The sequence below is a fragment of the Lissotriton helveticus genome, chromosome 2_2 (assembly GCF_964261635.1).
Source record: "Lissotriton helveticus chromosome 2_2, aLisHel1.1, whole genome shotgun sequence".
Taxonomy (NCBI): Eukaryota; Metazoa; Chordata; class Amphibia; order Caudata; family Salamandridae; genus Lissotriton; species Lissotriton helveticus.
In genome coordinates this window covers 185986474-186000363 of record NC_136060.1, presented here as the reverse complement: position 1 = coordinate 186000363, position 13890 = coordinate 185986474, and the positions used below count along the sequence as shown (strand labels likewise).

General features: G+C 41.1%; 1 protein-coding gene across 1 annotated transcript in view; it reads right to left on the bottom strand.

Annotated features, from left to right (window-relative positions):
- Positions 1 to 5949: 5949 nt before the first annotated feature.
- The window catches only part of SMIM14 (small integral membrane protein 14), a 388157-nt gene continuing 380216 nt past the window's right edge, over positions 5950 to 13890 (bottom strand). Inside the window, exon 6 of the mRNA XM_078678316.1 lies at positions 5950 to 13191. Coding sequence (XP_078534442.1) covers positions 13153 to 13191 — 39 coding nt within the window. The 3' untranslated portion in view covers positions 5950 to 13152. The remainder of the gene's footprint in view (positions 13192 to 13890) is intronic.

The window sequence follows — 13890 nt, the reverse complement described above, 5'->3', positions numbered from 1 at the left end:
TCTGGAGATCTTCACTGACTCCCTGAGATCTCCGTTGTGCTGATACCACTGCCTGCGGAGGCACCACTGGAGTGCCCTCATATGCCAGCGTGCATAGTTGACCAACAGAATGCATGAAGCCATCAGACCGAGCAGGCGAAGAACCTTCAGGACCGGAACGACCGCTCCATTGTAAAACAAAGGAATCATCTCCTGTATGTCACGAATCCTTTGAGGAGGAGGGAATGCACGACACAGTAGTGTCCAGTACCGCACCTATGAACAGGTTGCGCTGTGAGGGCACCAGGTGAGACTTGGGTACATTTATCGAAAAACCCAACCTGTGCAACAACTGAGTTGTCTCTTGCAGATGATGGAGCACCTTCTCCGGCGACTCCGCTTTGATCAGCCAGTCGTCTAGATACGGAAACACATGAATCCCCGTTCTCCTGAGATGAGCTGCCACCACTGCCATCACCTTGGTGAAGACTTGAGGCGCAGTAGTAAGACCAAACGGAAGGACCACAAACTGGTAGTGTTGTGACCCAACCGTAAAACGGAGATACTTTCTGTGCGACTTCAAGATGGGAATATGAAAATACGCATCCTGCAAGTCGATCGAAACCATCCAGTCTTCTTCTAGCAGCGCTTGAAGAACCTGCGTAAGAGTGAGCATCTTGAACTTTTCCTGTTTCAGGTAAAGGTTCAAAATCCTGAGGTCCAGGATTGGCCGAAGCCTGCCATCTTTCTTGGGGATCAGGAAATACCGGGAGTAGCAGCCCTGACCCCTTTCCTGCTCTGGAACCACCTCTATCGCGCCTTTTCGGAACAAAGCCAGGACTTCTTCCTGCAGGAGAAGCAGGTGGTCCTCCGAACAATAACCCTGGCAAGGAGGGTATTTGGGAGGGAATTCCTGGAAAGGAAGTGCATACCCATTCTCTACAAGATTGAGAACCCAAAGATCCGATGTTATTAACTCCTAATCTTGTAGAAAATGTGTAAGCCGACCCCCCACTGGGCCCACATGATCCGGAATTGCGGATCTAGGGCTGCTTTGCTGCGTTGGCCGGGGGTTGGGAAGGGGAGGAGGAAGAGGAGGAGGAAGCTTGACGCCTTCTAGGGCGGGATTTTTGCCTGCCCCTGTACGACTTGTACAGCGTATTCTGCTGCTGTTGTGGCTGCTGCTGAGATGGTCTGTAAGAACGAAAGGAAGATCTTCCAAACCCCCTGAAGCGTCTTCCAGTAGTACCTCTGGACTGGAGCCCTAAAGATTTTGCAGTGGCCCTACTGTCCTTAAAACGTTCCAAGGCAGCATCAGCCTTCTTGCCAAACAATCCTGAGCCATCAAAAGGCAAGTCCATCAAAACAGACTGAACGTCTGCAGAGAACTCCGATGATTTAAGCCAGGCAGCCCTCCTAGTGGCCACGGAAGAGCCCATGACCCTCGCCACCCAATCAGCAGTGTCCAGACCACTCTGAATCACCTGTCTCGCAGCTGCTTGAGTGTCCGATATCACCTCCTGAAAATCCTTTCTGTCATCCTCAGGGATTTTCGGAATCAACTGTTTGACAGAATCCATCAAGGCATGGATATACCTTCCCATCAGACACGTTGCGTTGCTTGACCTTAATGCCATACTGGCTGAGGAGAAAACTTTCTTGGCAGTTTGATCCTGCTTTCTGGATTCTTTATCCCCAGGAACCTGTGGAAAAGCACCAGCAGATCTCTTTGAGCAGGCAGCCTGCACAACCAAACTCTCAGGTAGGGGATGTGTTGATAAAAATTCAGGGTCTGCAGGTGCAACTCTGTACCTCCTTGCCACTGTCCTAGAAACGGCTGGAGCAGATAAAGGTTTCTTCCAAACCTCATATATGGGTCCAGATAAGGCATCATTGAAGGGTAATATAGGTTCAATAATAGACGAGCGTGAATGAAGAAACTCAGTTAAAATATTTGGTTTATAATCAGCAGTGGGCAGAGTAATATTCAATAAACTCGCTGCTTTCTTTATAACGGTGTGATAAGGTACCACATCCTTCGATGGTACATTTGACACCGAAGCCAAATCCCACTCAGGAGACAGTTCAAGTCCCCTGGCTTCACCCAAGTCCTCAAAAGGATCCTCAGAATCCTGTAATTCCCCTTCTTCAGTATCTGAATATTGATATCTTTCTTCTTCGAGAAGTCTCTGGGCCTCTCTCCGAGATCTTTCCTTCCTAATAGAAGCCAATGGATTCGGAATCGACTCCGACGTGGTCGGTGCCGGCGTCGAACCCGAAGTCGGATGAGGTCTTTTTATACGAGGTCGGGCAGAATCCTGCCTCGGAGTCGTAGGTATCGGCGTCGATGGAACCGGCGTCGACGGAGTCGGCGTCGTGCGCTTCGGCGTCGACGACACCGGTGGGGTCGGAAAATGCCAATGCGGAGGTATAGCCGGCATAAAAGGCATGAAGGGCGCAGGGGCATAAGCCTGGGGAACACCCAAGTTAAAAGCCATAGGACCCGTGGGACCAACAGGTGCACCAGACGGGAACATTGCCCTGGAATAGACACCAAACATGGCGTTCAGAAACTGAGAAGGATCCTGACCTGGAGTTGGAAAATCAGGATATGGACCTCTGGGTTGTTCCTGAGGAGGCGGAGTCGATACGACGTCGACCTCTTCATCGAGTCCAGGAACCGGGGTCGACGAACCCGCAGGCACCGGAGCTTCGACTTCACCAGCCCCCTGCTCCTCACCTTCATCCTCCTGAACAGAAGGATTGTATGGAACCGGAGAATGGACCTGCTTCTGAGATTCGGGTGAATCCGGATGTGAAGCCTCACCAACAGAGTTATGATCTTCTGACTCAGAAACTTCCACTTCCTTATTTAGAAGCTTGACTTGAGACTTCGGTCTTGAACTAGAGTCCTTTTCAGAATGATGACGTGACTCATGGCTCCTCTTCTTGTGTTTCTTCCTCGAAGACTTCGAAGCGTGAGCCGAAGATGACTCCGAGCGTGACCTCGAATGAGACCTCGACTTCGACCGACGAGATCGAGACTTCGAAGACTTTTTAACTTTCTTATTCTAAGTTTTGCCACGAGGAGTTTCGTCTCCCTCTCTCTTAAAGCCTTCGGAGTCATCTTCTTGCAGCAAGGACAATCCTCGACGTCATGGTCGGAACTTAAGCACCAGACACAGCACTCATGAGGATCGGTGATAGACATAGTCTTGCCACATTCGCCGCAAGCTTTAAATCCAGTTTTCTTCGATGACATTTTGAAGAATATCAAGATAGACACAATAACAGGATAATAGAAACAAAGTTACTGTAAAGCTACAGTACGATCCCAGAAAACCGTTAGCGTCGACGACGCGGAAAAAAGGGAACTGATGTCATCACGCCGGCGTGGGCCTATTATAGGCATCGGTGACGTCAGCGGAGTCGCGTGCGATGCCGTGCCTCTGTGACGTCCGGATCCACGTCGGCACGAAGCTACAAAAAGAATTTCCGAATGTTGCTGACGCAAGGGGATATTCACAAGGTGAGGAATCCACACGGCAGATGTATCTATCAGAAACTATAACTATCCCAACTCCACCTTTAACTGTGATCCTATTGAAGTCCATTTTGTTCTCTATGTCGTTGTGAGGTGCAGCGGGACATTCATCCTGTACCACAAATTCCGGCATCTAGTGTGCTACCTCACGCAGTCTCGTCACTCACTGGTCTGGAGCCCATTAGTCCCCACCATCAGGTCAGTGCGTCGTTTATAAGCGGGAGCCCATGGGTCAAAGCACACTCACCGTGGGCTATCTCCTCCGCTGAAATCGCCACGGCCTCCGCCTGTGTTTCCCGCTCACCATCCAGACATGGTAACCGACTCCTCATAGCCCAACAGTATACCTCCAGGCAGTTGCCCCTCTCATGTCTCAAGTCATACTGTCCCGAGTTGGGCTATACCTCTGGAGACACAGAATCACATGCAGCCACGTCACAGTCCTGCTAGAAGGACGCAAACGTTATCAAGCACCTCTCTGTCTGAACAGGCGAATAAGTCCCCCGCTGCTGCTATTTTTGGAGCTCTCCAGTGTCCACTCGGTTCTTGGGCAGAACAGAACTCTTGTCGAATTCCACAGAGTTTTTATGCAAGTCTGTGAACTCCGCCCACCCCTGATACTGCTTAGACACTGAAATGTTGTCCTTTTGTGTTCCTTGTGTACGGGTTGCCATATGTTAAGCTACACCAAAAAGTTTAACATAAATATTTTGTTTAAAAAAAGAGACTAATGGCAGTGACAACAATCCAAGGTGATAATACACTGCTCACAGGTGCTTTATGTCACGCTTCATATTTAAATGGGTCTCCTCTTCTAGTCTTGCAGTGGGACGACTTTGATTATATGTTAATCGCTAGAGTCCCTATGATATTTTTTCCATCCTTTTAAAAATCTAGGACATTGTCATAGCAAGATTAATTACACTTTCTCTGATAATAAACACATTATTGCATTTCAGTCCTTCACAAGCTACCTCTGTCATCAGCTGGATGATGAACGCAGCCTTTATTGATCCATTATGTCTCTAGTCAAAGCTGCAGTTGGCACTTTGATGTGCCATGTGACATCTTGCAGATTGAAAATGTATCACAATTTTGACATATTCGATGGCTAATATGACCCGAAGCTTATACATTATAAGGGCCCCTAAAATAGTGGAGTTGGAATGCTTGATAGGTCTTTCTACCAAACCCTCTGTTGCATTGTAGTGCTGAGTTTCAAACCACCGCGAGAGGATAGACTCCACTACAGGTACAGTCAATGAATGCACAGAATTAATTTTTTCATTGCTGACTTGCAGTCCAGAATGTGTTAAATGGAATAATAAATTCTCTACTTTTGCCTCCTTTGGCTTGTCACCACCATTTGGTTCTACCGTACATCACTGTTCTCTTCTTTTACTCATGCTAAGCAGCTCTCCCTCCACCACTGTATGTCACGAATCCAAAATCGAAAGCAAGTGAGCTTTACCCAGCTGAGCTTGCACAGAGACAAATGTTCTTAGTGGCTCATTTATTCACACAAATGTTCTTATTTTTCGTGATTGAAAAACATATCTATTCATATACACTCATCCTCATTATAATTCCATCTTATTCAATTTGGCATCCTCACCAGGGCATTTAGGGATATACAGAGATCCCTTCATCAGGGTGTTTGCCTTGCAACAACTGGGCTGTGAAACGCAAACGGGGAACAGAACCACTAAAAGGGTAAAAGAAAGTACTGTGAGCTAAATGCAGAACATTTCTGTACACCTAGGATAAGCATAGGAGTGCAAAAAGTCCCATAAATGGTCGCAAATGGAAGATTCAGAATCACAGAATCATGGGCAATGTACAGATGGAGGTGATGGAAGGGAAGGAATTTGAAAGGAGGAGGACATCTACACGGCGCAACCTTGATAATGATTTTTTTTCTCACCAAATTTGCACACACATATACTCTAAAACAAACAGAGTTTAAGGGCGTGAAACATGGGAAAAGAAAAGAAATACTCTTTAATTTGCAGGAGTAAGTGTAGGGCTACAGTAGCCTAAATGGAACTCTTCATAAGTCAAATGTTCATGCCTACTCGTAGGCATATGACTCCCCAAAAATGTAATACTATATCATAGGAGCCGAACAGCAATATATTTCAAACGTTTTAAATGTCTAGGGCTCAGTCTCTTCAAACAAATAGGAATTCTTACAAAAATACTGCTTTGTCATTTTCTTTTAACCCCAGCCACATAAATATATATTTATGTGTATTTTGAATGATGATTCTTGAAGATCACCGTTAATAAAACCTCACAAACTTAGTGATAATCGACCATGTTTTTGACCTTTGCCCATGCACTGCAGCACACCAATTGTGGTATAAAAAGGCAGTTAGAAAATACGTTCTTCAATATTTAATCTTTGCTCAAACAAAAGACAAAAATCACCAGCAAATTGAACCATTTATTTACCAAGTCAATAAAAAAGTGCATAGTACAAGCCCTTTACCTAGATCCAAGTTCTAAGTAAACGATAAATCGTAAACTCTGTATGGCACAATGATTACTTTGCTTGGCATAATTCAAGCGTCTCAAGCCAGCAATTTGCACATGGTACATCACAATTCTGCTATTGCTCAACAGAACGAAAACACATAGTATCCTTACTTTTGGAACAAAACCACTGTGATAATTAGCTTAAACGTTTGTGATCCGAGAAAAACATATGGACTACATATGACACTGTAAAGCTGATTATCTCTTAAACTATTTAAAACCTTAAAAGCTAATAGCCACGTATATGTTAAACTTGGCAAATACTAATTGCTGTCCATCAAACTGACCACTGTGCTGCCTAATTTATGGTGATATATTTCACTGCTTAAATGATATAAATCCAACACAAAGAAGACATATGATGACATATCAGTGAGTGCCTTTGATGGAATTAACATTTACTTTACTATAAATAAAAATGTAGGTAATGTAAAAAAAACATTTATGCAGATATACATATAGTTTACGGGGACACTTTAAAGATGTTAAACCTTCTATGTAGCAGTGATGACATCAAATATAGCAGCAGTCACAACATGAGAGCAGAAGTTCACATCAGGGACATCTGATACAGGTAGGTATGGAAGCCATTCTAGACTGTACCTTTAGGGTAGAAATGTCTATACTTTAACAGCAGTGAGCCTCACTGCTTCCAAATAATGGTGAAATAAATCCCAACAAGGAAACCATACATTTTAATCATATTCCTAATAGATTACTGATATGCCAATGCGGACATATATGTTCCAAGGCACTGAATGTTTAATATCACAATCTTGCAATATTTATGGAATATTACATTTAAAGTCCTAAAACGTGTTTGCTTGTTTTGGATAACATCATCAGCATTCGATCTAGGATTAGAATACTTCAATTCTCAAAATTCTATCACACAATATCTTAATTCTATGATATTGAGGAGGTGCTAGTTTTAACATAAATACACTTTTACACATTACTTAAATTGTGACGTTAATAGCCAGTATAATTCTGCAGACTATGGATCTGTGACCTTACAGTTAGAACTTGCATTTTCTCCTCTTATTTCCATCTTCCTTTAGTCTACAATATCTTGGATTACAGACACAAAAAAGCTCAAATAAATTTTTTCCCCCAATGCCAATTGGAGGGCACAAAGTAATGTGGACATTGTAAGTGCTAAGCAGAAGGGTCTCAGTGTTATACAGGTAGCACATCATTTGATGAACTCAGTCGTCAACTGTCCCCTACCAGATCTCTTTTTTTGCAACCGGCTCAAAATGTACTCCCTACAACCCAGCTGGTGCATAAACCTACACAGTTTTCCTAGAGACATTAAAATGGAGCTTTTTATAAAAGATTTCCAATCCAGAAACGTTAACACCAGAATTGTTACTGATTCTTATTAAAAAGCTATTACAACCATATTAAATATTTTAGCTCTTTGTGAAGTAAAATGGGTCAATTTAAATGGCCAATAAACATCTGAACATGGATATTGACATACTGAAGGGATAGTGACATGTTTAAGGATCATTTGCAGAAGGTGACCTATGTTAAGCTGTACTGCACAATCAACATAAAGGATTTCCATTTCGCGTTTTGGCATTCCCCTTCAGACATTAGGAAGTGCTTCATCAATGGCCACTGACAAACCACTTCCTCTCTCAAGATACTGTTCAGTCTCACCTCAGGTAATAACTGGTTAATCCTTCTTTGTCCCCTGCTATAGCACAGCGCATAGATTGTGGAAGAAGTTGCGTCCTCACATTTGGATTATCGTAAAGCCTTGCATTTGGGTATTTATCAGAAGCAGTGTAGGTTTAAAACTTATGGGTGCAATAAACTTTATAAATAAAATGGAACTACACTAGTCTCCAGTGAGACAGCAGAGCATGTCTGACCAAAAAACCTTTGTAAATTAGTAAGCTCGCTTTTCACTTTGTCATATCGAAATATAAAACAAAGTCTCTTTTCCGGGCTGAATGATTTTTTCTAAAACCTAAAAAGCCGAGGTGTGGTGCAGATCCTTTCAAGTGTACAGGACCATTTAATTAGTAGTATCCTTCACTCCAACCTGAGAATCCAACAGAATAATGGGAAAATTAGTTACTCAGACTGTTGGTCTGTACTAGGCGTACAGCTAATGCATTTGGCTCTACTATGTGTTTGAATGTCCTTTTCAATGGGCTTCCCCTATTTATGCTAGTTGATAACAGTACCAACAAACAGAAAAATAACTACACATTCTATAAAAAGACATGAACATAACAGGGCACATTATAATTAGACTGCTTCAGGATTATGTGGCTATTCCTTAAATAATGATCAATACTCATAGAAGATTTGCACACTTACACATATGGTATACCTTAATTTTTTTTACAGTATATAGTGCAAGCAGTTTGGAAAAATAAGAAAAGCCAACACCAAATTAAATGGAACATTTAGCAAGAAGCAACACAAAACACTATTTCTACAACATACCACCAAGCTACACATTCTGAACAGAGCTTCCTTCATAAGTTGCTACAGTCAGACCTAAAATAAAAAGACGAAATGTGGGCACTTCATCATGATAGGTTTGCATCCAGAGAACACCCTATTTAATATTCTCTACTCATCTCTTCTATGTAGTGCCTCTGCAGAGCCAGAAGGGCAACAGACCGGTGCAAGCTTCAAACCAACAAAAAAGAACTCTTGGGTAGGAAGGGTATCTCTAGACTACACAGAGCCTTAATAGTAAACTTACCTGATGTGTTCACTAAGCTACGCACAAGGTGGGAGGTTTATGGGGGGAACTGGAAGAGGAATGGATGTTGTTTTGAATGGCCCCAGAACCCTGGCGATTTCAGCTAGGCTCAGGCTCATACAATTCAAATTCGTTCACAGAATCTACTATCACTTGTCTAGGCTCTGAAGGATAGGGAGCACCCCTAGCTTGCATGACTCAGGTGTGGCCACTCCAAGGTACATTTATGCATGTCATTCAGGACTGTCCAATAATTGCAAAGTATTCAGAGCAAATTCACAAGTTATGCAGAGAGTTCTTTATCCAAAGCATTATACTAAATCGCAAGATGGCTCTGTTGGGCTCCATGGAGGAGTGGGGAGGTTCAGTAGCCCGTGCTCAGTGGCAGACGACATGGGGCATCTTGTAGCTAAGCGAGACATAGCAGAAAAATGGAAGGAGAAATAGGTCAGAACCAAGGTTAATGGCTCAGGGGCATGGACCAATGCTTCAATGCAGAAGCAGTATATAGAGGACAGGGATGTAAAAAAAAGTATCTATGAATTTGGGGGCCATGCTGTATTCATTATGGACACTTGGTAGAATGTTTGCATCCTGGCAGGGTCGAGGAAAGCATTCATGTGTGCATATTTTGGGATATCTGGCACAATACAATTTGCAATGTAATACTAGATGCAGATCACCACTTTACAGCAATGCTAGTTGAGAATTATGTGGTTTTTGCTGAAAAAACGAATACAAAGATAAAAAAAAATTAAAAAACTAGAAACATTACCAACAATGGCAATGGGAAAAAGCATTGAGAATAAAGGGGAAAAGATGAGGCTGGGCAGTGCTGTTGCTGTAAAAATATATACGAGTACATTAATGGAATAGGATGTAAGGGGAAGTGCTTTACATGGCCGTCAGAAGCTGAGATGGGAGCAGTATATTCAGAAAGGCACCCTAACCTTACATAACAAAAAGTGAGAAGTTAGCTATAGCTATCAATGAAATACGTGGAATGCACAGTTTTATATTTTCATTCTTCATGAAGCAATCATACATATCGTTTTCATATTATTTGACTTACAATATCTCAAAAGTTTCAAAGGATTAAAAACATTTGCTAAGATACAGTGGCAACCTCATTGACAATTGTTTTCTGGAAGTTTCCTACCTACATGCACAAAGGGTATGCTACGTTTGATAAGCCCTAATCAGCATAAGCTAGTTTACATCTACCAAACTATCGAGTTCAGCACTGGGGGTGGAGATACTGATGGAGTTGTTATAACATTGATTCTTTCTGTTGCATTTTGCATGATTGTGAAATCAGATTGTGAATTTTTTTAAACATCAAGGGGAGCAAAAATTATTTTCCATTGTCCTCTTATAAAACTAGAAAGAGGTTTTGGGACCTGGGGATGCAACAAAAACATGTTGTCAGATGGGAGAAGTTCTGTAAAATACAGTGACAAGGCCAAAGTTGAGCAATGCGAAATAGAGTTGAGTTGCAGGACATGCTGATCTCCAGAAAGGTTTGATGAAATAAGAGAAAAAGAAAACAAAAAAGAGAAATTCCATGACAAATCTGGAAGTAAAGCATTGCATGACTTTTTGAGCAGCTCCAGGCAGCTTTTCATGCAGCAAAGATCTATTGAAAGGAAAGTCACACATCATGTAGCATTACATTCAGAAACAAAAGCAAAACCATGACACTTCTAAAAATCACTAATTTGGTTGGCCTTAATGTTTACGGCTTATTTGTCTTATCCAATCATCTCATGTTTAAATGCTGAAGCGCTAGCATTTTAACCTGTTGCACCTTTTTGTCCTCCAGTAATACTAACCTTGGACATTGGAGAGGGGGGCAATAATCTACACTCGATGTAGTATCAGTATGAAATAACTTATGTAGACCACCGTAGATGTGTATATGGTCACTGGACTCGATGACCCAAAACCATAAAGACAGATGGATTTTTCTTGTGGTTTTAACTGACGAGGTGTTTAACTTTTTCTGCTTTTAAATTGTAAGTTTTAATTAACTAAACAATAAATTATTCATTCCTACCAAAAATCTAACACAGAGGAAGATATGAGGCAATACCACGCATAACAGGGGAACCAATGGAGAAACCAATCCTTGCACCCTACGTTATAGACAGAACAAAACAAAGGTTTTTAAATTCTAAAGTGACAGGGTTCTTTTTAGAAACCATTTCTCCGAGGAATACCAACCAGTTGCAATGGGGGAAAAGCAGGATGACCTAAAGCTAGGTTTGCAAAACAAATGAAACTTTAATACATAGCAAATGAAGAAATCTCCAACTACATGGCATTCTGGGCGTGTTGCAGAAATCTAATGTTATGCACGATTTAGAGAAGTCCATCTACTAAAATAAATACACTTGAACTTTAACTTCAAATCCCTATGTCTGAAACATATATATGATGGTTAATCAGTGAGAGATTACGGTTCGTGTGAGCTTAGCCAATGTAGGCTACAACACCGAGTGCTTAACGAAAATTAAACAATTCATCTTGTTTGCCTGTTGTGTGGTTTAATGATTTATTTAGACTGATGGGCAACTGGCTGCACCTCGTCTGTTTTATTCTTCCTCGCTATATCTACCTTCCTCAGAGCATGTAAATCTACACAAAGAGTTCTTGTACGAAATACAAGCATGAAATGTTTGCACTACAACACTATTTCTTCCAAACACCTTAGAGTAAATCGCAGGCAAGAAACACGGCCATTATAAAAGTCAAATTTCTTATGGATTATATATTTTTACATACAACTTAGCAACAGAAACGTTTTAAAACTAAATTAACCATCTTCTGTTTGCCTGCTTATCTGAATAATTACCGGAGATAGGGCTGCTTATGCTACTTTGTGAGAAATAGGCAATGCAGCAGACTTTTAAGTAATAATATGAAATGGAAACTCCTGAAAGGTTAAATTCATACTTAAACAAGATATCAGCCATGCATATGAAAATTCATTATAATGCTTCAGCAGCTTGTGCCGCAGACCTATATGCATCTGACAATTATTTATTGCTAACAGCTTAAAAAAGATACACAGATTATTCGTAGTATATTTTATCGAAAGCAGCTCGAGCTACTTAAGGAACAAATTAATGAATTTGCAAAATGGCAGTTAAACCGTCAAGGCTTAAGCACATCATGTAAGCTCTTATTTTTTCTATTGGAATTGTAATTCCTTGCCATTTTGGGGCAGCAGAAACCCGAATTGTGTTTTTCTTTTTGGCTGGGATACAGTGGTAGTAAAAATAAATGCACAACATTATATATATATTTTTGGTGACTCCAGCAAAAGATTTACTTGACAGCCTTTTAATAACATTTAGCAGAACTACATACAAGCTTGCGCGTTTTTTATGCAAAGTTCTACTATCGAAAAATGTACATTCCGAGTCAATTAAAAAGATCTATCCAGATATAAGTCAATCATATATGTCTACAGGCCACAAGAGACCTTTTGCCTACAAAACAGTTATATAGTCTGTATGTCGGACAAACATCAGAGCAGATATGGCATTTTCGAGAAGTTAAGTAGAAACAACAACTTTGTGTTTTAATTTTTGGCTTGTGTAATACAATGTTTCAAATAGCTTTTAGGTCTAAAACAAATCTATTGAGTGGCCTGTCCTGCTTTCCATTAAAAAACACAATTTGCACATTTCTGTGAGAAGTAAGGCACTTGCTTAGATTTTATAAGACCTAAGCACATTGGCTGATCTTTATTGAACAACCTGTCGGCTTTTACACTTGACACATAAATATAGACATACATATACACGTGTGCCACTTCAATCCAAGCTGTATGTGTTTTACATTTTTAATACACTGTCTCCCCTCTGATGGCTTTTCATATATGACATTTTTCACAACGAAAGCACATGCTGAAGTTGGGAGTGCTGGAATCGTTAGTATTAGAATTGTTTTCATTTCATTTAGCCTCTAACATCAGTAAATAATATGATTGGCACAGTGACAAAAAATAATCAAAGGAATGTTTGAGGTCCTGTCGCATGTCTACTTGATGACCACGTTAAATGTCAAAGCTCAGATGCGTCCAATGCACGATATACACTGGCGTGCGGAACATTACCAAGGTTTAAATTTCAATAAGTGCTAATCATTTTAACTCAACTCATACACCAAGCATGTTTCTGTCACCGCTCTATTGATCAAGACTGGAAATATAATTTCGACAACTAGATATAGTTTACAAATAAAATATTCTATGCAAATGCAAAAAAGGAAAAGAAGTGTAATTGTTTTCCACGGGTTGTCGGGTCACGCTAGTCCATTTGGTCATATATCTTCTTGATTGTTAGGCTACTGTCTAGTCCACGGGTGGTGCTGGAGGTTCATGTCCTAGATTCTGTGAAAATATTAAGAGAAATGTGTTACTTTTAATCTAAAAAATAATTAGTCTTATAAACCCAGCAAAATAATTCAGAATGCACAGTGACACCTGAGCTTCTACGTATGCAGTGCCATATATTTCAATGTAGTTAGGTAGTAGGCTGCGGACATAGTTTCTCTAACACCTGGAACCATTCTGAACAAACAGAGACATGAAAGCATTTACTATGGTTTGAATATAGAGTGCAAACAAACATAATATGAATTCACCTCTAATAAACATATGAGATTAATTCGCCTCTAACAAGAGGTAGCAATCTTAAGGGCTCTTTGGTAAGGACATACTTCTTTTAACTTTATACTCTACGGATTTATCAAGCAGCGTGCTACCACTAAGATCACAGGCTCTCAGATTGCTCTGAAACAGATATGGTCCACTTTGGCGAACAGTACTTCAACTGCCTCGCCACAATCGTCTGCGTTGGTACGAGCCAGGCAATAGAGGATCCAAAAGGCAGTTGCGGATCTTCACAGCTCTGGAATTCATTCTTCCTCAGGCATCTTTGCTCGGGGCAATAAACACCAGTTTCCATTCCTGCCAGCAGTGCCACAGCAAGGAAAAAAAGAGAACTGGATGCTCCAATTTAGTATAGATCTGGTGATGAAAAAAGAAGAGAACTAATGCCTCCAATATTTGCCATTGACCATGTCCTTC